The sequence below is a fragment of the Streptopelia decaocto genome, assembly GCF_964273445.1.
Source record: "Streptopelia decaocto genome assembly, chromosome: 6".
NCBI lineage: Eukaryota > Metazoa > Chordata > Aves > Columbiformes > Columbidae > Streptopelia > Streptopelia decaocto.
Genome location: NC_138660.1, coordinates 24,170,846 through 24,195,262, shown reverse-complemented (window position 1 = coordinate 24,195,262; position 24,417 = coordinate 24,170,846). Strand labels below are relative to the sequence as shown.

At 44.5% G+C, this 24,417-nt stretch overlaps 1 protein-coding gene across 5 annotated transcripts in view; it reads left to right on the top strand.

Annotated features, from left to right (window-relative positions):
* DGKD (diacylglycerol kinase delta) overlaps positions 1-20,321 on the top strand; it is a gene marked incomplete at its 5' end in the record, with an annotated part of 69,186 nt that extends 48,865 nt beyond the window's left edge. For all 5 annotated transcript variants that reach the window (XM_082054959.1, XM_082054958.1, XM_082054957.1 and 2 more), the window contains 18 exons: positions 262-356; positions 456-555; positions 710-983; positions 2,808-2,969; positions 3,748-3,876; positions 4,860-4,956; positions 5,871-5,981; positions 6,716-6,812; positions 7,531-7,638; positions 8,271-8,384; positions 8,779-8,913; positions 11,780-11,931; positions 12,710-12,821; positions 12,988-13,080; positions 13,437-13,556; positions 13,891-14,008; positions 15,216-15,346; positions 16,510-20,321. In XM_082054959.1, the coding sequence (XP_081911085.1) occupies positions 262-356; positions 456-555; positions 710-983; positions 2,808-2,969; positions 3,748-3,876; positions 4,860-4,956; positions 5,871-5,981; positions 6,716-6,812; positions 7,531-7,638; positions 8,271-8,384; positions 8,779-8,913; positions 11,780-11,931; positions 12,710-12,821; positions 12,988-13,080; positions 13,437-13,556; positions 13,891-14,008; positions 15,216-15,346; positions 16,510-16,599 (2,238 nt within the window). In that variant the 3' untranslated portion in view covers positions 16,600-20,321. The remainder of the gene's footprint in view (positions 1-261; positions 357-455; positions 556-709; positions 984-2,807; positions 2,970-3,747; positions 3,877-4,859; positions 4,957-5,870; positions 5,982-6,715; positions 6,813-7,530; positions 7,639-8,270; positions 8,385-8,778; positions 8,914-11,779; positions 11,932-12,709; positions 12,822-12,987; positions 13,081-13,436; positions 13,557-13,890; positions 14,009-15,215; positions 15,347-16,509) is intronic.
* Between the last annotated feature and the right edge of the window lie 4,096 nt (positions 20,322-24,417).

The following is a 24,417-nucleotide window of genomic DNA, read 5'->3' as shown; positions in this document are numbered from 1 at the left end:
CATGGCAGTCATAAAAAAAACAGTTTTAGATCCACAGTTTATAAGAGACTCTTAAGAACTACGCTGCTGATGATTTCTGGGTTCAGAATTAGATTCCAATACAGGTCTTCAGTAAGTAACTGAGCCCTGGACTGCAGAACTTTTCCAGGGTAAAAAGAACCTGTAGAATGACAGGTACTTTCTGGGGAGCAAGTGGTACACAGTGTATATTGTAATGCTGGGAAGCAGCACTGCCAGTGGCTTGTTTCTGATTGTCACCAGGTGCAGAAGATTCTCTTCTATGAAGACTCTGTGGCTGCTCATTTGTCCAAAATTTTGACTTCTGACCAACACTCAGTGGTCATCTCCTCAGCCAAGTGAGTACTTAGAGGACAGCTGCCATAAGTGAAAGTTGCACTGTGAACGTCCTGAGACCATCCTTGCATTACCTTGTTTTCACTGCCTGCTTTGTCTAGGGTGCTTTGTGAAACAGTGAAGGATTTTGTGGCTCGAGTAGGAAAAGCCTATGAGAAGGCAACGGAAAGCTCAGAGGAATCAGAAGTCATGGCCAGGAAGGTAAAATTGGAAACATTGTTGGGTTTCTACTTTTGTAGTGGAAAGTCACTCCCTTTTCAGAGAACTAGGACAGCAGCAGTTAAGCAAGCACTGAAGTAATTGAGCTACCCAGTCTACTGTTATTGTTCCTCAAATGTTCTTCTTTGCTTTGTAGTGCTCTGTCCTGAAGGAGAAGCTGGACTCGTTGCTGAAGACACTGAATGATGAATCTCAAGCATCTTCATCTCTGCCAAACCCTCCTCCCACCATTGCAGAGGAAACTGAAGATGGGGATGGGTCAGGCAGTGCTGGTGATTCTTCTAGTGACCGGTCAGTGGGTTCATCATGTACTGCACGACCCCAGATATTTCGTCCCCGAGAACAGCTCATGCTGAGAGCCAACAGCTTGAAAAAAGCCATTCGTCAGATAATAGAGCATGCAGAAAAAGGTAACCTGTTAGAACTCCTGCTTGTGACTTCCTGAGAAGTATAAATTTCCTTTATTCCAGAGGGGAGTAGGGTTCTTTATTGAAAAACAGCTTTCCTGACATGCAGAAGCTATTCAGTAAGCCTGGCTGTTTAGTTTCAGCATCATTTATGCCAAATCCACCTGTCTGAAACATTTCTTGGTAAATAAGCCTGAATAAGCCAGGGTGTGTTCTCTCAGGGCTGATTTAGGAAGTAACTGCCCTCCCACACTGTTCATTTGCATTTCCTGTCTGTCCCCACCCATACCACAATTGTGTCAGCGCAACTGCTTGTGTGGCCTTGCTGTAAAACAGAACTGAAAATACATGGGAAGTATCTTAAGTATTTTAACTTGGATTGTTTCAGAAATCTCTTTGTAGTAGAGCCCAGCAAAACAGTGCAGTGGTGCAACAGCAAGGGAGAGCAGGAACTTCTTAAACTAGCTTTGTCACTGGGAAAATACGTTGCTTCTGTTCCCTGTTAACTTCCTAGACAGGTGACCCTCTTCTCCATATGGTGACCCTTATCTCTCTCCAGCCACTCATATCTATAGCTCAAAGTTTCATTTTTTTCAGAAAGCGTCAGTGTCCCAGATGTTAGTCATAAACTCAGTGGTTTAACTGAGACCAAAGGGAAATACTTAACAGCATATTGCTGGAGATAAAAGCGTTGAAATTGCAGATGTGACATCCGTGCACACCTAAGTGTGTGCTGTGAAAAACTCTGCAGTTAGTACTGATGATTGCAATGTTTCCAGCACTGCAATATTCTATAGAACCTATCTGGTTAAGTTATATGAGATGATGAAGTCAAGCATACAGTCTGCTTCTGGTAAAGCACAAGTCTTAACCTCACTGCTGCCCCGTTTGCCGCTGCTTACCTTGTGCTGATTTAATGCTTGTTGGAGTTCTTTTGGAGCCCAACCAATTTGCTTAGTCCAGCAAGAAGAGTTTGTATTTCTGCTGGGCAAGTGGGTTGGATCGCAGCATGAGTAGTTTTGATGAACTCCTGAGTCAGCACAAGGGAGGGGAAGAGACTGAAAGACAGGGGTCTTGTTCCCCTGCAGTGGCAGTGGGCTGGTAGAGCAGCTCTGGGCTGTTCACAGACCTGTGCCTACTGAGGGGCTGCTGAGGAGGAAAGACCTCTTGATCACAAGCAAAGGAAGTTTTGATTTCTTTAGGCAACATGCTAGCATTTGATTCATACCAGCTCTTGGGCAAACTCCAGTTACATTTCAAATGTATGTGTTCACCTTCTCCAAACGATTTTTCTTCTTCTGAAGTATGTAATCCAAATATTTTCTCTGTTTGTGTTGTTTTTTACCAACTGCTATTTCTTCCTTCTGATGATATATGTCTAAGTGCACTTTTCAAGTGGCTTATCCTATTGCCCTAGTACAGATTAAGCAAACAGAAAATTCATTAAATGTATCATTTAATGTCCATCTGGTTAGAATTTCTGGCAACACCTAAATGCAAATAAATGGAAGCCCGTCACCTGTAGCGCAGTTCACATCTTGGGACGCCTGAGTGCCTGTAACATTAAAGATGGCCACTTCTAGTTAGAGCCTCACTGCTAAAGAGCTTAGCAAAGAAAACAGGAGGCTAAGCCAGCCCAGTTCCGAAAGCTCTCCAGAACAGAGCTTAGTTGAGACAAATGATATAGGAAAGCTTTTTGTTATTTCTGTTCTTTCCTTGAAGGAAACATGCCCTTTAGAGTCCCATTTGATTGTTTTTTATGTCAATGGAAAGTGTTCCTTTCTAGAAGAGCTGTGAGGCACTCACCTACTTTCTCTCTCCTTACAGCCGTGGACGAGCAGAACGCGCAGACCCAGGAGCAAGAGGGCTTCCTCCTTAGTCTCTCGGCCTCTCAAGAGGGCAAGGAGCTGAGGAATGAGGATAAAATCTCCCTGCAGTCGTCCCACAGCAGCAGCTACGGAGTGTCCAAGGGGAGAAGCCAACGGAAAGGTACTGCTCCAGGGCTACCACCGTGCAGATCTTGCCTGCAAGTTACCATTCTGTTAGTTGTAAAGAGTGGGAGGAGTGCTACACGTATTACCTTCCAAGTTCTGTTTTTTTTAGATTTTTGAATGGTTGGTCTTCAGTTGCCAGGCCTTGCAGGTTCCTGTACTCTACCCTCTGCATCGTAAACCCCACCTTTTGCTGCATCTCTGGTGGCTGGTCCATGATCTTAGCCTAGGAGCCTGGGTTTCAGAAATTGTCTTGCACCTTAGCCACTAATCTGGGTTCTCTTGGCTTTCAGTGCTTGGAAGAGGAAGGTCTTGAGCGTTTTTCATGTCATCTGACTGATGACGCTTCCCTGTAAGCTCCTGCCATCCTTTGCAGATGACAGAGAGCAGAAACCGGTTTGCTTTAACTGTGTTATGTGAATAATTTGTTAGAAATCCGTGATCACTGCAATATATTTGGAGCTTACCTGAGTATTGATTGGAAGCCAGATACCCTGTCTGTTGTGCTGCTGGCACCAGCTTTTTCTCATGTACATTTCTAATATTTGCTTGTGGCATTTTGGCACCTGCAGTCTGAGAGGTTTTCTGTCTGCACGCATGCGCCATCTCTGTCTCTTAATGACTGCCTCTGTCAGCTCTTTGTTTTCTGGTGACTAGAGTGTTTTGTTGTTGAGTGACGCCTAACCCAGTCTTCCTGCTTGGGCTGTGCTGCTGTGTGCTGGTCTGAATCACACTGTTATGTTTGTCAACAGCCGTGTCTGTGTTGTCTTTTACAGCGCCCAAATCTCCTTGTGAAAGACTAATAAACAAAGGAAGTTTATCGCTGGGCAGCTCTGCATCTCTTCCTCCCCAGACAGGAAACCGGGACAACTTGCCAATGCTGAACACAAAAATCCTCTACCCAAGTAAGTGGAACACCCTCCTCTTCCCATTGAGGCAGCCAGGTGAGTATGGGTGACAGCAGCACAGGCTGCAGCCTCCACATGAAAACATGAAATTGTCCTGCCTGATGTCCTTCTGTGCAGGGGCAGCTTGGAGATAAATACCTTTGTGCATAACTTTCCACTAGGGCCAAAAAGTGGAGATTTGGAGGGAGCTGTAATAGTTTTCAGCTTGTAACTCAGACTTAGACACAGATTTGTATTAACGCTGTACAGTGGCAGAGTTTAGCTGCCAATTACAAGGAGATACTGAGCTCAGAGTAACCTTGAGAAGGCCGATACGATGCTGCTGAGGGGGGTTTCTGAAGAGTGGCAGCGCAGGCTGGGAGCAGCAGTCCCTTCCTGCGAAAACCGAAGTCAGTAGAGGTGCACAGACCCATCAGAATTCCCACCTCCTATGTCTTGTGTAGCAATTTCTCCCCATCACCGTGGTGCTGTCCATCTCTTCCCCCAAATTACTTGTTCAAATTGTGTCTTCTGGAAGCAGGTAGTTTCCTTTCTCTCTGACAAAGCTGCTGTTTGTGGGTTGCCAGCTAATAGTTTAAGCATCAGAAGACAGTAATTGTTGAGCAACTTGGAGAATAACTTCAGTCCTCTTCCTCTATCCTTACGCATTGAAGCAAGGACATTGCATGTCACCCTGCAACAAAAAAGCTACTGTGGTGACTACATTCCTGTTTCCCATTTCCCTGTGTCTGTACAACAGTGCTGCTGGAGTTAGGTGGTATCTTGTCAGTCAGAAACCCTACAGGCAGCCACAGAAACCCTTCTCCTAACTGAAAGAGCTAAGCCTTCTGGAATGAAAGAAAGTATTATTGCTATTTGCTTTCTCCACTGAATGACAAGAGTTAATATATTCTGCATTGTCACCTTGTCTCTGAGATTGAAGTTACCTGTTTTCTGCTTATTATTAATCACACTCTTCCCTGTGGTCAATTTTCCTATAGATATCCGTGCTGGCATGTCTGGTTCTTTGCCTGGGAGCTCCGTCATCAGCCGATTGTTGATCCATGCTGATCCCTTTAATTCTGAGCCTGAAAACCTGTGAGTATGCCCAGGAGGTTGAAGGGAGGGAGTGGGTGTTTCCAAATGGACCTCAGCAGAGAAGCAGATTAGGTTATAGAGGTAAATAATGGACTGCAGCAGCCTAGAGTTCTGTAAATGAATTCATACGCTGGGTGCCAATCAGAATCAGCTTATGTAGTTATATGTGTGGTGTCACATGTGGCTCATGGTAGGAGATTTTTTTGTGAGAATGAAATCTAGATCAGTCTTCTCCCTAGACTGAGAGATAACTCCAGTTTCCAGTTAGTAGCCAGTAACCTGTGGAGGAATCGCCACCCTTACAGTATGGAGGCCTGAGAAAGGTCATGGGGAGGCAGCTGGGAAGTGTGATATGAAGACTTCCTGAGGCTGTTTCTGCTGAACTGCTTAACAGTAAAAATCCACAGAGACTTCTAAGTTTTTTTTGTGGCATTCAGTGCCTCTGAGATGAGTAGCTGACACTTTGGAGGTCATTTGTCAGGCTCTTTAGGTAACACATAACATATATATATATATCTATATATATATCTATAAAAGCAGTTATCATTGCTCATGTTTTGTGGGACTTCTTACACTATGCCAGTGACCAGTAACATAGCTTTTTGTAAATTAAGCGTAGGCTTCTGAGTATGTTTCTGTGGCAAGGGGAGAATTCTTCTGCAAATCTTGTGGCTGTGAAGTTTTATGGACAGAGGCTGCAGGACAGAGACCTCTGCTCAGTAGCCGCTTTTATGGTCTTTCTGGTGGGTTTTAGGCAGTTCCCAGCAGTGCTTATCAGAGCATGCTGGTGCACAGCTTTCTTGTTCTTCTCCTTTTTATGCAAGAGAATTATGAAGTGTCAGAGGGTGCACGTGAGATGTATACCAAATGGTACGTAGACTTAGGAGTGGGAGTTCTCTTCTTCTGTTTGGCAGTGAATGTTACACAGAGAAGTGTGTCATGAATAATTACTTTGGAATTGGACTGGATGCAAAGATTTCTTTGGACTTCAACAACAAACGTGATGAGCACCCAGAGAAATGCAGGTGGGTTTGGCTTTGGCTACTGCCAGAGGTGATGGAAATGACTTCATGTTTCTGTGCGGTTTTGGAGCCGATTGTGTACAAGTGTGCTGAACAGGTATATCGTCAATATTGTTTGCATAATCCCCCTTCAAGGTTTGAAATAATGATGGAGGAGATTAGCTACTGAGTTATTACTGATTCATTGCACTGTTGTGGCTCATGTAAGATCTTTGAGTAGCTATATCAGTGTGGTTTTAGTGCATTGGTTCTGTTTACTTCATGATCTTAGATTTTTCTCCTGGGCTTTCTGTTTAGTTATAAGATAATCACATCTCAGCTCTAAATGCCACAGGGGCCTTGATCCTAACTTAATACAAACCACACGTTTTGGTCTTTTGAATACCTGGGCAACTACAGGATGCTTTGTGTTGCTAGGATTGGTCCCTTCGCTATACTTGAGCGACTACTGGAAAACACGGTTGATGTGGTGTACGGGATTGACAAGTTCCGTGCCAGGGGAATGTGTGTGTGTTTCTGGTAACGTGTGTTGGTCACTCTCAATTCCTACCTGACATTTATTTAAAGGAGAGTAGGTTCCTAGCACAAGCAGTGGCCATTTTGAGTGCTTGACCCTTTTGGAAGCAAAGGACCTTTGTGTTTTAGGATGTTGGAGGCACCATTTCAATGTGTTGGGCTTTTCCCCTCTAAGTGAAAAGGTAAATGCTTATGCTGACTTTTTCAATTTTCCCCCTTAGAAGTCGTACTAAAAATATGATGTGGTATGGAGTATTGGGGACCAAGGAGCTGCTACACAGAACATACAAAAACCTGGAGCAGAAAGTCTTGCTGGAGGTGAGGAATTAACATGCCCTCCTGTTCCTAAAACTGGGATGCCTAATTGCGTCTCCTTCAGACATGGACTTCTGTGTGGTTGGTCTTCTTGGTGATGTTGCGGTGTTTCCCTTGCCTGCCCGATAGAATGTACTTGCTGTATCTCACCCTGAGCTAGTAGAAGTGGCTTTGCCTGGTTCTGAGAGATAACTTGTATTCTCAGCTTGTAGGGGAAGTGTTGTCCTGCTGGAAAGGATTAGCTGTAGAGGAGATTGTTACATGTGTTCTCTCATATGAACGCATCATTTTAGAAAGGAGATGTAGTGGAAAGCTCTTAATTTATGCTATAATGTACATCAAACTGGAAAAGAAATCTTCTTGTGTAGGCCATGTACAGCACAAACAGGTAGCTCTCATTGCAGCAGACTGCGTAGGTGTTTCAGAAGTTTAATTTCCCCTTCTGCAGGAATAAACCAAGAGGCTTTGCCAAGCCTTTCAGGTGTCCCCTGTTCCTCTTTGGGGAAAAGAAGCAGTAATATTTCTCTAAAATCCACATCTACTAAAAGAAGAGACATGAGTGGATATGTTCTACAATGCTAGGCCAACAATAACGGGAAGAAACCTGAATTAGTTTATTACTGAGCTGTGTGGGCTGTTTTCTGTTCTTAGAGCATGTGCTCTGGCAGGAGGGGCTCTCTCCTGCTGTGCTGAGAGTAACGTCACCCTCTTTTCTGTGCAGTGCGATGGGAGGCCGATCCCTTTGCCCAGCCTTCAGGGAATTGCTGTACTCAACATTCCCAGCTATGCAGGAGGCACCAACTTCTGGGGGGGAACCAAGGAAGATGATGTGAGTAATCTCTAAGGCAATCCAGGAAATGTTTCTACTTACTGTTGCTTTTGAAGTCATAGCCCCTGAGAGTAGTGCTTGGAAGAAGAGGGCAAGGAGCCTGTCTGCATGTACTTTCTATGTGAATGGCATAAGATACTGAAATCCAGTCTTCAGCAGCTTCACACTCAAGCAGTCTGTAATGATTCAGGGGAAAAAAAACCCAACAAAACGAAAAAAACCCCACAACAGACCATTTGGATGTCCAGGAAGTATATTAGATTGACCTTGTCCCCACAGACTGCCTGATAATAAAGCCCCTTGAAGGCCAAGGGAGTTAGATCTTCTCAGAAACGTTGTATTATTTGTGATGAAAAGTGCCTACTCTCATAATTACTGCCTTGGGGCCTTATAGCTTTTGTGTTCGAGTTATACTTCAGCTGCCATTGGAAGCACAGTAGGAATATCAAGGCTCTTCTTTCTCCCTTCTAGCTCCCTGCAGATCTTCACCTTCTAGTCTTGTTATTAATTTTAAAGAGAGTAAATAGCACAATTGAAAGACATCCCCCAGATCTGCAGCAATAGGGGGTAAAGGAAACCTCTCCAACAGAGCTGTATGTCAACTGAATTCTCTCTCCCTTGTATCTGGCTAGACATTTACAGCCCCCTCCTTTGATGACAAGATTTTGGAGGTGGTAGCAGTGTTTGGTAGCATGCAGATGGCAGTGTCACGAGTCATAAACCTACAGCATCACCGGATTGCACAGGTATCAATTGCTTTTTGCTCTTCTTGCCTCCCACTTCTCCAGCTTGTGACATTTTTGCAAGTTTCAGTCAGTACAGGCCTCCTTTGTGCTCTCTCTGGTCTGTGGAAAGAACACCCACCATGGCTGAAAATGAGCATGTTCGGGGGCAAGTTGGGCATGGAATTGTTTGCTGCAGTCATTGTGGTGGGAGCTGGACCAGCAACTCAAATACAGATTAGTCCAAAGACACAGCAAATGGTCCCTGCTGCAGGTGTCCCCTGCCACCCAGGCACACCTGCTTCTAGCAGCAACAAAGCTACAGTAGCTGGGGAACGGCTTTGGAAAGAAAGAGAATGATGCGTGCTTTTGGAAAACCAACATTTTAGAGCTTTTCTGACACAATCACTTCTTGCAGTGTCGGACAGTGAAGATAGCAATTCTTGGAGAAGAGGGAGTCCCCGTGCAAGTGGATGGAGAAGCCTGGATCCAGCCTCCTGGTTACATCTGGATTGTTCATAAGAACAGGGCACAAACCCTCACCCGAGACAGGGTAAGAACAGCCTTTGCATACACTGCATAGTACACATGTTTTGATGTCACGTATACCTGGAGTGTGTGGCAATGGCCACATGTGAAGGCTTATCACTTTGAATGTAAGAAGCATATTTTGCATAAAACTTTTTGGAAAGAACGTGACTAAACTTGCATTCGCCACTTAGGAAATTGCACAAATAAGGTTGTTTATGCAAGCTTATTTTGCTTCCTTTTCTAGGTGCCTTGTGACCGCGCTTGTTAACACGCTTGCATGCTGTTTTTCTCACAGGATGCCTGCTTCACTGAGTGCTGCGGATTGTCTAGATCCAGCTGTTCAGTATCTTAATTTCTCATAATTGTTCAATCTGTGGCCTATACCTCACTGACCAAGTAAAGCAGTGTCTCATGCCTTGTTCAGCAGTGTGTGTCTCTCATGTCATAATTTTTCAAATATATAATATCTGATGAGTACTGCCACATGAGGAAGTGTCCTTGCTATTTTACTGTGTTGCTGAATGATGGGGAGCCAAAGAAAAGGATAAAGGCCTTGCTGTGGCACAGACGGGCTTTATGGGTCCTCCCAAATCTGTAACTGTTCGTGCCTAAACAGTCTGGTTGATAGCAGCTCTTAATACTTTCCAGCATAGCCCCGCTTTACCTAGCTTCCAGAGCTAATCAAAGTCCTCTGCAAAGGGCTCACCTGCTGAGTAAAAGGAAAAGAGAGAACAGCCAAGAAGAAAAAGGGAAAGCAGCCTGGTACAGGCCTGAGGCACGTTGCCTGGCAGGAGTTTACAAGGATGATGGTGTGAAGAGAAAGCAAAGGTGGGCACACAAAGCCCCTGTCATGGTAGGACACAGCAGTACCCAAGACCCATTGAGCTGGGAGAGAACAGTGGGTATTGATCACAGAATCATGGTGTGGTTTGGGTTGGAAGGGACCTTCAAAAGTCATCTAGGCCAACCCCCTGCCATGAGCAGAGACATCTTTACCCAGATCAGGTTGGTCAGAGCCATGTCTGACCTGGCTTTGAATATTTCCAGGTATGGGGCATCTACAGCCTCTCTGGGCAACGCATTCCAGGGTCTCACCTCTCTCATTGTGAAAAGTTTCTTCCTTATATCTAGTCTGAGCGTGCCTACTTTTAGTTTAAATCCATTAACCCTTGTCATATCACCCCTTGATGTGAATTTTGTGGAGAGGAGGAGACAGGAATAGTGCACACAGTCTTTTCTGAAGGGTGAGAGAGCTTCTGCAGTGTCACACTGAGACTTGGAGGGGGAATGACTGAAGGAGATTGTACAGAGGGCAAGGGGGAACAGGATTTGCTGCTGTAGAGGTGGGAGGGAGAAATGGAGAGGCAACCTACTTGTGGATATGGTGGGTAGGGTGGAGTGAAGCACAAAAGGTAGACAGGACACACAGGTCCCTAGGGAGTGTGCTGTGTGTGTTGAGCCATCTGAAGGCATTGCTATGATTGTGCTATCCCACTCCTCATTACATATAAACCTGGTTTTCTGGGCATGGAAATGCCACTGAGGAAGAGGTTTCAGTTTTGCAGAGCAACATTCAGCTTTTGTCTTGACTGTGGGCTTATCTTGATTTTTCCTGCTGTTCTTTTGATCATCATTGCACACCCCTTCCCTCACAGAGCAAATCTGTCCTGTGCAGTAGATGAAGCTGGGTCCTTTCTCCACCTGTGTGACCCTGCACTTTTGGTAGAATTTTTCTAATATGATTTGGGATATTTAGTTTCCTAAACTGAAGATGGAAAAACTCAAATTCTGTCATGTGGTCTCACCTGGACCACTGAAAAGTCATCAGCAGGGCTGAGAGCAGTGGGTTGCTTGCACTGAGCTGGCAGAGCTGGGTTTTGTCCTGTGTGAGAAGCAGCAGGGGCAGGAAGTGCTTCACCACAGAGCTTCACAGTATTTACAGACACAGGAGAATTGCCTTCCAGAACCTTGGGTTGTCCCCAAAGGCACTTGTGTTCTAGGTGACACTGGCTTTTCTGCTCCATTTGTCTCCCCTCTCTGTTCTTAGTCCCGTGCTTCTGACCTAGTCTGTACTCAACTCATTTGACTTTCCAGACTCAGGATCCATGATGCCGTTTTCTTCCTCCTTCCCATCCAGCTATCGGACTCAGTCTTCTTTTCTGGCTCTCCAAATGCTGATTTTTTTTTTTTTTTTCCACAAAAGCTTCGCACCCTTGCTTGTTACCCTCATCTTCATCTCTGAATTATTCTTCCTATTTCAGTCTTCCCCACCCATCGTCTCCTGTCTAACCCGTCTTGCCATTTCCTGTGCTCAGTGATCTATCTCTCCTTGCCCTGAGCCTCCGTGTTTCAGTTTTCATTCTCACCATATCCAGTTTTGGTCCTTCTGCATTGGATCTGTTTTACTATTTCCTCTACTGGTAGCTGATGCCAGCAGGACTATCATTATGGGTGCAAGTGGGACAAGGTCCTACCTCTGAGTTCACTTACTGGGGAAACCCAGTTTACTTCCAGATAAGGAGAAGCTTTGAACATTTTTAATTTCCAGCTCTGAGATGTCACTTGAAGAGGTGTGCAGTAATACTGAAGTGTAGAGGCGATTCAGCTACTCAGAGAAAAGGCTGCAACTAGTAGGGAGTTGGTGGATTTTGCTGGTCTGGCCCTCAGAATTGGCCTAGCAATTTTGACTAAAACTAGGCTTAAGCAAAAATTAAGGCAGGGCAAGCATGTGGCAGGGAAACCTTCAGCCCAGGCAGCTAGTTAGCAAAGGAGCTGAACCACTGGGTGCTGCAGTGAAAAGTGACCATATTGGATTTGTGTGGTTTGCATCCATTGTTTTTTATAGGAGCTTTATGAGGTATCTTACAGTTTGCTTGCTGTGTTTTTAGGCATTTGAGAGCACGTTGAAGTCCTGGGAGGACAAACAGAAGTGTGAGTTGTCCCGACCCTCCTCTTTCTCTCTGCAACCAGAGATCATGTCTGAAGAAGAATCCACCCAGATCAACCAGTTTGGTCAAGCTGCAGGTGCTCTGATCCACAGGTGGGACTCGATTTGCTTTTGGTGAATAGAGCCCTCCTTCAATGCCTGAAGTTCTTGTCCTGCTCCCTGTTCCTGGAGATGCTTCTGTTCACTCTTATCTTCTGCAGTGCTGGTCCATGTCACTGGGGGTAACATTGTTCATTATGCACTGTCCCAGCTGCACAAGGACTGAAGTTGAATAAACATTCTCAGGTTATTCTGAACAAAAAAATGTTACTTTCATGTGTAAACATGGATCCTTTAATGCTGAAAGAACATCTTTGATCATCAATTATTTTTATCAGAAATGAAACAAAGGCCTCTCTAGGAGCTCAGATGACAAGCTGGGTTCTTATAATCCTGATGCCCAGCAGAGATTTCTGGAAGAAGTCACTATGCTCACCTGCTCATCCTTTACTCAGATCTTCAGCTCCTTAGTCTGGGCCTCTCAGAGAAAATGCCCAGAGTCACATCAGAGAAGATTTATTAAACTGTCATATGTGCAGCTGCATTTCACATCACTACGACCATACTGCAATGTTTAAGTTGTATTTCAGATTGTTCCTAAGTTGTGTGCAGAATTGAATATGCACCTGGAGTTATGCATGTGAGCTCTGCCTTGCTTTGCCTGTGCATGCTCACCCTAGCAGGGAGAATTGCCCTGCTTTGCCAGAGGCTGTGCCCCTCCTGTGCTTTGTCCCCGCTCTTGTCACTCAGATGGGTATTACAGGAGATACCCAGTCAGGAAAGATCACCTGCTTTGAGCATATGCTGATGCAATCTGTAATTCTCTCTTTAGCATTCGGGAAATAGCCCAGTCCTATCAGGACATGGAACAGGAGCTTGCCCATGCTGTCAATGCCAGCTCCAAGTCTATGGACAAAGTCTACGCTAAATCCAAGTCTACAGAGGTACTTCACTTACTTGGCATCTCCCATTTTGTCCTTGTTCCGTTGCTCTTAGTTTTCCTTTCTGATTCATCAGAAGTAGGCCTTGCTTGTCTAAGGCTTCTTCCGTCTGAGTACTCAGACCTCTGCATTGCCAGGCTTAATTTGCACATGAATTGCTTCCCTGCAGGGTCTGAACTGCAGCCTTGTTGTAGAGATGGTGAATAATGTCAAAGCCCTGCATAATGAGACAGAGCTGCTGCTGGCGGGCAAGATGGCGCTGGTAAGAAGCACAAAGCACGCGTAAAACAGCCTCTTTCCTCTCCTACTGTTGCCTTGGCGAGCAACATTTTGCTGGTTGTGGTCTTCTTTGTAACAAGTCATTTTAAATATTATCATTGAGGAATTAGGATGGTGTTGCTCCATGGGCAGGATGAGCAGTCAATCTAGCATGCCCAGAGTTTGGAGCTCAGAAAAGGTGAAAATTGTTAACTTGGCAACATCTGGGCAGAGAGTCTGCCGTGCACTCCCTTTTCAAAGGAGAAACTGCTTTGTTAGCTAGGAATTTCAGAGCAAGGGCCTGCCTGTGTGTTCCACCATGTGGCTTTTAACTCTGCTTTGCTTCCATTTCTGATCCAGCAATTAGATCCTCCACAGAAAGAGCAGCTCCAGGCAGCCCTGGCAGACATGGACCTCCAGCTGAGGAAACTAGCAGACATCCCTTGGCTGTGGCAGCTGATGGAGCCCTGTGATGACGAGGTGAGGCAGACCGAGGCTGTATTTCCCTAGCTCTTCTTTTCACTACTTGGCTGTGTTTGACTTCTGGCGAATATATGACTGATGTGAGAAAAAAGTCCTTAAAAAGGAAACTTGACCTCCCAATGGCTAAAGAAAGTAATTTCCTGCTAAGGTCGCTTGTTTGACCTGGGATCAACTTTCTCTGTTTCCTTTCCTGTCTTGATCAGAATGAGTTTCGAATTTTTTTTCCTCTCTTACAAGGTCATGGAGCTGAGCTTGACAGTAGTTGTTGCTCTTGGTCCGTTCCAATCAATTTATGGCTGTTTGCCTGATTTTACCCTTTCTGTTCTTACAGAACCAGATGCTGGATTATTCTAAACGCAGCCGCAGCGGCAAATTCCGGCTGGTGACCAAGTTTAAAAAGGAGAAGAACAACAAAAATAAGGAGACTCATAGTAGCATGGCATTGCCGGGTACCAACTCTGCTCGTTCATTGTGTCTCTTTGTCACATCAGTGTGCTCACACCATTACCTATTCCCTGTCTCTTTCTTCTCATGTTCTTTCCTTCTTCTGTTTCATGTGCATCTGCCTTTTCTTGGAGGTCTAGTCTGTCTTTTTCACGTGGCAAAGTAGCTTATTGCTCATTTCCAAGTCATTGTCCCCCAGTACCATGCAAATATTCCTGAGCAGAAACAGGAGGTACCCTCTGAAGAATTCTGCCTACATCCAGACATTTTAGGGGGTGCTTAGTTGTGCAAATTTGAGGATTTTGGCATTTTAGATATCTAAATGACTGCGGGGCCCAAGTCCGCATAACTCTGGTCTTTTCACTGCTAATTCTCTGTGATATGGTTAATGATGTTTTTCTCATTGATTCACTGTGAGGCTTTAATCAAGTTTCATGTCTAATTGGCTGGGGATCAGCATCGCCACAGGTGCACCCTGACCTTTAATCCTACTGGTCAGTAGATAAAAACTGTCCATGAATCAACAAATTGCCATTTAAGACACTTTCTCTCCAATTGGGTTAGTTGATTTTTTGGTGTATGCTCTCCTTATGAAGACTTTCTTCTAAAATTCAGAAGTACTACCTATTCTGTGGGCTCTTGGGTCCTGTCCTCTGCCATGGACTGTCTGACAGGCTGGTGCTCATTCATTGCCTCCCAGAACCTAGGAACTTTATTGTTCTCTTATGTAGAGGTTGTGCAAGAAGGTGGAAGTCTAAAATCCTCCCTCTCCTTCAGACTTGGGGGAGAGGGGTTGCCATTTTGTTTACTGAGCACAAGTGCTTGTACGTAATAACAAACTAATCTGTGCCTGACTTTACGTATTCTATGAACCCATTGTTTGGTAAGCAGAGGAGTATCAATGAACTACCTCTTCTTAAACATGGCAGTAAACTTTAAAAAGAAGTTTATCCAGTCCCATGAAAACAAGCATGCACTTCCTTTTGGTTTTACTGCAGCTAGCCTCTGCTTAAGAGAACACCTCTTACCTTTGTCTGCTCTGCCTCCTTTGTTTGAGACTAGGTTGTGCTCCCAGTCCTTGCCCTCCCTTTGGTTTGAGGCTGTGCTGCTGCTGGCCTCTCTCTGGCAATAAGTGCTGCTGGTGTCCTCATCTCTCGCTGTCTTCTGGGGTTCTGGGTACTCAATGCACTCCTGCTTTTCCGTCTCTAACAGTTCACCTCTGGGGAACGGAGGAGGTTGCGGCCTGGCTTGAGCATCTCAGTCTTTGTGAGTATAAGGATATCTTCATCCGACATGACGTCCGGGGCTCTGAGCTCCTGCACCTCGAACGGAGGGACCTCAAGGTACTTTGATGATCGGCTCATGAGAAATAGCCAGCTGCATCTGCATGACCTTCTGTGCTCAGTGTGCTTGGAAGTGGTCTGCCCACTGTTCATTCCACGTGCCTTGGCAAGATGGATGAGTTCATTGCGGCTTCATTGTATTTTCTCACTGTTTCAGGTCACCTGATTTCTAGTAGCAGGGAGGTGGAACAGCTAGTTGAGCTGTCCAATTCTGCTGCAGCTTCCTGGAGATGTAATGCAGTCCAGCACACAGATTGCAGAAAGTGTTCTTGAGAGCCTCTGATTTTAATGATGGAATGGAAGTTTGTAGCTTCTCAGCTCTCGTACCATCTTTGCAGAACATACTGTGATTGCAAAAAATTGATTCTTATGTTGTAGTCGCTGGAAAAATAGAACATCATACTTCTTCGTTACAACAAAAAAAATTGTTGTGGTCTTTGATGGGGCTGCTAGGTGGAGAAAATATTTTAAAATAGTGCTTAGTAACCACATGGCAGAACTTCGCGTCTCCTCACTAGGAGATGCTTTCTCTACAGAGAAAAATTGAAAGTGATGGTTCTTTGCATGTGCAGGAGGTTCGTGTCATCGTTCTAGTGACTTGCACACAGCAGAAAAATACTTTGTTGTAAAGTAGTGCATGGCATTTGCTGAATGCCTCTTGGATCTTCCTTTGTGATTTTCACCATCTTCCTGTTTTGAGGTTTGCTGTGATCTGTGTAGCCGATTCCTTTGCATGCCACCCAGGTGCGGCCTGTGCTTTGTCGCATGGTACCCAAGTGTTCGCACATATATTTGATGTGACCAGTGACGGATTGCTTCTTCCTGCATGGTTTGGCTACTAGCTTAGGTCCTTGAGTTCTCTATGCTCTGTCTGTTCTCTTGCTGTGGCCTTTGACAGTCAAAGCAATTTGCATTTCTGGCTAGTGGTCCACAGTTTATTCTGTCCATTGCTCTGCACCTGCCCTGTGTTTGTTACCCTGTGATGCTGATAGCTTTTCAACGCAGGCTTTGAGGTTGCATGTATAACGCTCAGTTTGTAATCTGTCTGGTTGGTTTCCTCCTCTCTTTGTAACTGGCTGACTGGTTTGTAACCTTTGCTTGGCCACTTGGAATTTCCCCCCCACAGCCTTTCTCCTAAGGAAAGGTTTTCTCTTTTCTTCCAGGACCTGGGTGTGACCAAAGTGGGTCACATGAAGAGAATACTGCACGGGATCAAGGAGCTGAGCCGGAGTACTCCTGCCAGCGAGGCTTAGCCTCCGTTTTCACAGCCTGTGTCTACCATTCCCCCTAACTGCACAGCAGTCACCTCACAGAGCAGATGTGCTCATGACTGTCGCTGCTGAACAGCCAAACTGTAGCTGTTCAGAGCTCCTATCAACCAAGCATGGTGCTACCTTTTTTTCCTGTGGGGTACGGCTGCATCCAGTCGAGAGGCACCTTGTCTGTGGTCAGGCAGAGCCTCCTGGAAGAAAACTCACTTGCTGTTTGAAGAACCGTGTCCTCCGACGTGGGAAGTTCTGGTTCCAGTGACAGTGCAGGACTCCTGAGAATTGCAACACAGCTACCTTTACTGGATAACTTCATCATAGTAGAATTATTCAGGGCAAAAGATTTATTGGCCAGTCTTAGTTCAGGAGCATCTGACAGTCTTTTCAGACCCAAAACGTTCCTGCTCGTCTGTGTGTCACACCTGTATCTTAGAATATTTAAGTGGGACAAAGCTTATCCTTGTGTCTTACTAATCTGTTTTTAGTTCACCTGTAGGTGCATGCGGTTTGCATCAGAAATTCAAAGCCAGTCCAGACCTCTTGCTGATGAATACCCACTGATTCTCACTCACTCACTTATGCCTTGCAACAAACAATGCATGTGGTTCAAACAGTGGTTTGCACTAGCGTGTGGGGTCTTCCGCAGGGCCTGGCTCTCCTCTTCCAGCCAGTGGCGATGGTACAACCTTGAGGTTTTCAGGCATCACAGACAAATGTTCAGAAATTCCTGGCAGTAAGAAAAAATTCTGGAGAGCCAAAAGATGACAGGAGATCAGGTCTGACATTTCCCCTTCTGAACTTCATCTTCAGGAGACCAAGTGGAAGGGCAAGGAACGCTAACTAGCTGTTTGGGCTGTGAGAAATGTCACGTAGTGGGGTGAGATATAGAACAATTTGTTCTGTCTTGGTGGAGGGAGCAGCATGACTGGCAGTGGCCAGGAGCTGCTTCCTGCCTGTTCAGCGCCACCTTTCTGGCCTCAGACAATGGAGCTGTTTATTTACTTCCACTTTAAGTGCAGAAAGCTATATCTGTCACAAAAGATACAATATATCTGTAGTACTTGCATCTTTTCACCTGGCTTGGTTCTAGTGGCTTTTCCACCTTACTTCTCTCTCTTGCTGCCTTGCTACTTCACTTCAAGGTGGATACCAAAATATTAAGGTGGTTGTACCCTGTAGAGAGATATTGTGTGCTGTCAAACATCAGGGCTCTTGTATGAGCACCGAGAGAAGAGGAATTGTTACTGAGTGTATGAGCATTGTAAGGAAAACCAGACTATGTTGGTAAATAACTTTTGGTACCACCAGCAGTGGAGCATGGAAAAATTAGTGCCTCTGAATCAGAGTTCTTAGACGGCCTTCAAATTTCCACTGTATTGCCTGACCCCAGTTGGCTGACTGTTGAAGCCTGAAGACCAGCATGCATAGTTACATTGCCATGTTTATCACTGCAAAGGGAATTTGGGAACATTCAGTGCCGCAAAGCTGGAGAGACAGCAGGAATTTTTAATTACTTTGTCACTTTTAATGTATTTATTTTTTTATTATTACGGAATGGCACCTGTCTGGCTATGGCTGCAGACAAAAAAATGGCCACATACACAGTGGCATAGAAGATAATTCTTCTTTGTTATTTGTAAGGATTTTATCAAATTGACATCAGCTCTCTAGTCTAATGACAGTCAAACAAATTATTTTATGTGAAAGCTTGACAGCTTTAAAAGGTTATGGGCAAACTCAGTTGTGTTCTTTAAGATTTCACCAAGGATTATTCATACTCTCCCTGTTTTTAACTAATCATTCACCCACCTCTCCTCTCAGCCTAGCGAGTGACAGGGTTTGTTCATGAGAAATCAACAGAAGACTAGATGTGCTTGAAACAGCTAGCAAAATTTCAGGTATAAATTCAGTGGGGACTGAGCAAGAAGTGTGTTCAACTTTGCCCTGAATTTTTTTCTCCTATCTATAAATTGCCAATTGTTTCCGTAGCCATATTTTTTCTTCATCAGTACAGCCCCCCCTGCCACTGTATTGAATTCCTGGGGTATCAGATCAGTAAGAATTGTAGACATACTGTATTTTGCCACTTGCTTGTTGAGGCACAGAGCAGTGTCTGCATGAGAATGAGGAGAAACCTCCAGTAAGGAGAGCTTCAGGATGCAGGCATCCTCGCTGGTGACAGTGAGGTGAGCCTGTCCCCAGGGCTGTGTGTGGCTGGTACACTGGTGTGTCTGCCCAGGAGAGCACAGGGAGCAGCAGGCACGGGATAGCTGGAGAGGAGGTGAGATTTGTGTGTGTTCCTGTACCTGCTGGGGGAGCTGGTCTTGCTGTGAAGTTTCTCCAGGCAACCTTATGCTGAAAGGTGTGTAAATAATAGCACTTGCCTTGCTTGCATAATTGCTGTGGTATTAAATTCTTGCCTCAGTAGGAACAGATCTTCTCTACTCTTCCTGCTCAGAGTAACAGGGGAATCCAAAGGGTTTTGACATTCAGGCATGTTCCTTAATTCGTGCCATATCTGTAGCCATCTGCTGTGAGTGATGATGCCTGCACAGACCAGTCTTCATTTCTTTTACTTTCATGGTCTATCATGTTGAAGGGTTCAGATCCTTTTTGTGTACGTGCACGTTTTATCAAAAGGTTCATAGCCAGTATTTTCCTGTCTGTCGCTTACTGGAGGCGGAGAGGGAGTTCTGCCGCCTTTTAAGAGCTAAAGAATGAGATCCACATTTAACCTGAGTGCCTTTGAATATGTATTAAGGTTTCTATCTTACAGAAGGGTTGTAGCTCTCTGTGTCTCACTGGGAATAATGCAGATTTCTGTTACAGTGATTTTGTGAATAGATGACGACAATTTGTGTCGAACGTCAGTGAGAGCTATCTGCAAAGTAGGGAGCCAGGCTGAACTCCTGGCTACGTTATTCTGAGTTCCTCTTTTGGCATTAGATCATTTTTTGTGGGAGAGAAACTCAGGAAAGACAAATACTAAAAAAACCCCTGCTGCTTTGCCAAAAAAAAGAGACTCTCCTGCAGTCTCAGGTAAAATACCAGCTTGAGAGATGCTAGAACTGCATGTATTGGGCGTATGTTTAGTTTCTTAAAAGGTGCTACTCATGTGAAAGCCGTGCGGCACCTTCTGTTCATCATCACTCACCCTTGGCAGTGATGCTGGGGCAGTGTCTTCAGTGCAATGGGCATACGGTTTCTTCTGCTAGGAAGAGGTTGCAGTGCGTTAACTCCACGTTCCAGCACTGCCCTTGATGTTCATTGGCAAATTCTGGGGGATGAGATCCCCTGTGTTGCAATGTCTGGGTTCAGTGGGAGTGCATGCAATGGAGACTTGAGTTGGGTCTGGTTGTCGGTGGGTCCTGCCCTGGGGAGGGCTGATAGTGCCAGTGCAGCCTTTCCGGTTGGGTTTGTGGGATCCCAGCACTGAGCACACAAGTTCCCGCGGCGGCAGGAGCCAGGTCCACGCTGCGGAGGGAGCTGTGCCGCTCGGATGTGCCGGCCACCCGGGAGCGCCCAGCTCTGCGGAGGCCTCAGTGCTGGTCCCAGGGACGTTTCTGCACCCAAATCGTATGGAAAGCTTTGTTCATTGCTTTAGTATTATTTTAAAATGTGCATACTATCTATGTGATTTTTTTTAAAAAAAGACTGTTTACAGGAAATATTTTGTATCTTAAGATGTGTGTACTGTAAAAAAGAAAGGATGAAAAATGATGTTTTTCTACAACCGTCAGCAGTGACTGCATGTCTGTATCATCATCCACCGACCGTTGTTCCTCAGGGGTCTCCCCGCCATTCCTGTGATCCTGTCGAAAGCATAGGGAAGCAAGTGAATCCCTGTACAGTCTTGGGAAGAAGGTTTTGTGCCTTAAGAATGGGACCTGCTTCCCTCCTATTTATTGTGTTAATTTATACAGTGATTACCATGGAAACATCTCTTGTATTTTTTTTTGTACATAGTTTACTGTTGGTTGTTGTAAATAAGTTTTTCTTGTATATAAAGTAAACATGTTTCTGAGCTTCCAGTAAAGATTCTCTGTTACTGATTTTGTCGTGTGAGAGGGCTGTGGTGCCTGTCTGGTGGGAACTAGCTAATAAAAATCTGTGCTGTGATAAAATGGCTTTATCCTGAGTCGCATCAGAACTTCAGATTTCTCCTTAGAGAGGAGTGAAACGGTAAATGTGATTGTTGTAGATTAGTTTGGTAGCATTTCTTTGCTCTGGTTTAATTGTTATGGAATAGGAAGCATCATGCAGTTAATTTTGATTAGCCATAGCTGTCTCTGCAGCGAACAGCAGATGTTTTAAACACAGTGGTTCTACTGCTGCTCATGCTGATCATAGCTCCACTGTCTGCAAACCTACAGCTCAATGGGGAGTCACTCTCAGAAGCTCAACAGGGTATTTTTTAGTTATCTCCATGTGCTTGTAGATGTCTCATCGCATGGTGTGACCACGTCTTCCTGGTCACAATGGTGCGGTGCCATGGTGAGAGGGGAACAGTTGTTCTTCTCTTCTGCATGTGCCTCTGCATTCATGTTATTGCAGGCAATATATACGGTAACTGGAATAAGTGAATTTACATTAACAAAAATGTGGGACAAATGAATTTTCTCATGAAAATTAGAAATCGGCTGCCATAAAGTGATGCCTGTAAACTTGAAACTAAAAAGTTTGGAGATGTTTGGGTGAGCAGTTCATGGATTGGATTGTGATGAGCTTTCTCTTCCATCTGTACAGATTGATGTGTTTCTAAGATGCTAACAAGAAACTTTCAGCAGGTTAATTTAAACCGAGAGGATGGTTGTAGAGTTCCATAGTACTGGTGTAAAGTAAATGGATAGTAACTCATAATGGTCGTGAATATTTTTATGTGAAAAAGACCTTTGTACTTGATAGTTAAGGAATTACTTTGTGTGGAAGGAATAGTTTGTGTTTGATGGGAACATAAGAAACCATAGTAACGTTTTATACTGTCACAAGATGAAAATGGTAAAACTGATCATTAAAATGTTAGTTACCTCATCCTACTAATAAGTAGAAAACTAAAATTATTGCCTTTGCTCCCACGTGCACTGGACCAGAGTGTCAGGCTCTGCAGTAAGCTACATTACAGAAAACATGTAAAGGAAGCAGCAGCAGAGAGACAGAAGATATGCTTACTCCTCTGATGCAGGTAATTTGTTTTGGTCTTTATTTATGTGGCAGAAGCCAGTGGCAAGACGCTCTTTCCCCCACTCAGTGTGTCACTGCTGGGATATCAGACCTGCTCAGGGCCGCTGTGCCCTTGGGGTGATAATTATCTGATGGATCTTCAGAGGGCAGAGTGGATTTGGAGAGAGGTCTGCTGTGAAGATCCTGAAGTACCAATGAGGGGGTTTTACAGATATATTCTGCTGCTGTTCCCCTTGTCCTGTTTGGTATTTGGTTGGATTTTTTAGGGTGTTTTTTTTTTTTCTTTAATACAGTGTAGAGTGTCAGGAGAGTCGAGGAAATCTGCTCCTGCTGAGGGGGCAGCACTGGAAGTGAACGGGTTTAGGAGAAGCCCTGTCATTCCTCACCTGTAAAGCAGCTTCAGAGTCATGAGGTAAATTCTTGGTTGGAATGTAAATTCTTGGTTGTGCACCCACCAGCTTTGGACCTTGGGAAGCTTGGGATGTTTTATTCTCACGTGGGCAGAATGTGGAGGTTCTGAGACCATGGAGTGTGATACTGCATGTTAATAACAGCTCAAAGATACATCACAGTTCTCTAGCAACTTCCCTCTTCAGAGTTCTGGCATTTTGCTGGCTCACCAAATGACCTCGAAGGTAGTTAAGTCTTGATGTCTTCACAAGAAAGGAACAAGTGGGGGAATTTGCATATGACCTAAAAGACACAGCTGTTGACCTCAGGGTACAATACAAGTCAGTTGTGGCCTGTGTCTCTTCCTCGGGAGTGGGAAGGGGGTGGCAGGTTGGCTGGTGGACTGTGCTGCTGCTCATGCTCCCAGGCTGGAAAGTGGATTCATAGCAGTGCTTCCAGCAACCTGCTCTGAGCTGCCTATGAAAATAAAGTTTCTTAAACTATTTTCAGCAAAAATTGTTGTCGCTAATCTCAGGCTCTGCACAGAGAGGTGTTTCTCTGTTCCTGGCAGCGTGTTCCTGTGCTGGTGTGTGAGCTGTGCAAAACTTTGGCCCCTGAGGAGCTTTTATTTTAAGAAGAGCAACCCCAAGAGATGAATATTTCAGCTTGGGTTTCTAGTCTGGTTTGTCTGGTGCTGTGTGCATCAGCTGGTCTTTCCCCTCTTAATGCCTGTTTGGAACTTTCTGCCTCATTTCCGATGGTTCATTTGGACAGGTGGCTGGCAGAACATGATGTTTCTATAAGTCTTGCAAGAAGTCAGCACCCAGAATGAGAGGGAGGCCTTGGTAGTGCCCTTGTGCAGTGTGGATATAGGCTTAGTGCCTGGGTTGCTCAGTGAATTATTCAGATTTGGGTTTGTTACAAATCAAAAGCTGTTCTGGTGAAGAACTGGTGGATGCAACACAAAATCCATCACTGAAGAGCTGTGTTTTTGAGGCCTTGTAACTTTGCCACCCCAGTTCCTGCCTTTATCAAAATTTGCATATTTCTACAGTTTATTTAATGTATGCAAATTTCCGTTTTAAATTACTATTTCAATTTGGAAAAATTTGAGAAGAGTGACTCAGCACTTCTAGCTAAGAAGCTAAAGGCTGAGAACACGTTTGAGTCTTTTCCAGAAGCTTTCCTGTGGAAGAGGCAAAACCAAAGCTTTTGGCCTTTTTATGCACAGGGGAGCCAAGAAGAACAAAGTTTGCAGCCTGGTGTTCTCTTGCCTTTCAGGTTGTAAGGAGGGATATCCTTAAGCTGTGAAATTTGAAAGATCCAGGATACTTTTTTACTTCAGGGAGGCAATTTCCTTTGATTATTAATGTCTGCTGGTAACACTCTGTGAATCTGAACTCTCCACAGTGTTAATTAAAATGATATGGAGCATCCTCTGTCTTGTCAATCTCTCGTGAAGATTCTCTATTTTTTCCCCTTTGCCTTCCTCAGAAAAGCTGCTATTCTTTTAATGAAGGTGAACTGGAAAGAAGGAGTCTCAACACTGTAATTTGTTAGGTTGAAATGGTTCCCTGGCTTACAAAACAGGGCAGATCTCGAAGTAGCCCGGAGCATCTTTTCTTGAGTCCCCTGTGCCAGGAGCCCTGTGATTACTTGAGAGCCCAAGTGCTGGCTTTTAAAGTACATATTTCTGCATGGTGGTAGCAAGAGATATGGGAAAGTAGGAATAGAAAGCCTCCAGAACCCAAGGGCTGATGAAAACCTAAATTTATTCTTTCTTACTGTCAGTATAGGTTTAAAAAATAATATTTCTTAGGAGGCTGACATGTTGATTTACATCTTTTAGGTTGGCAGTTGATGTACATGTCCTGAATTTCCAACCTGTTCCGAGTGTTAGAAACAAAAGTGTATTCAAAAGCATGTAACCTATGTGATAGCAAAGCACTATGTCTAGATAGCCAGGTCAGCCACAAATATTATGTAAACAATCCATTGAATATATGGTACTACACTTGTTTCTTTTTAGATTTCCTTTTTTTTTTGTTTCCTGTCTCAGGTCCGTTTCATGAACTTTATTTTCAGCAAAACTGCGTTGTTGTTAATCTTGGCTGAAATTTTCCTATGGAACGGCTGAATTGAGGATAAAGAATATATCAACAAAACTTCAGAGTGCATACATTTTCCCCAAGTGTAATTTCAGATGTCACAATCTCTTTTTTTAGCACAAGT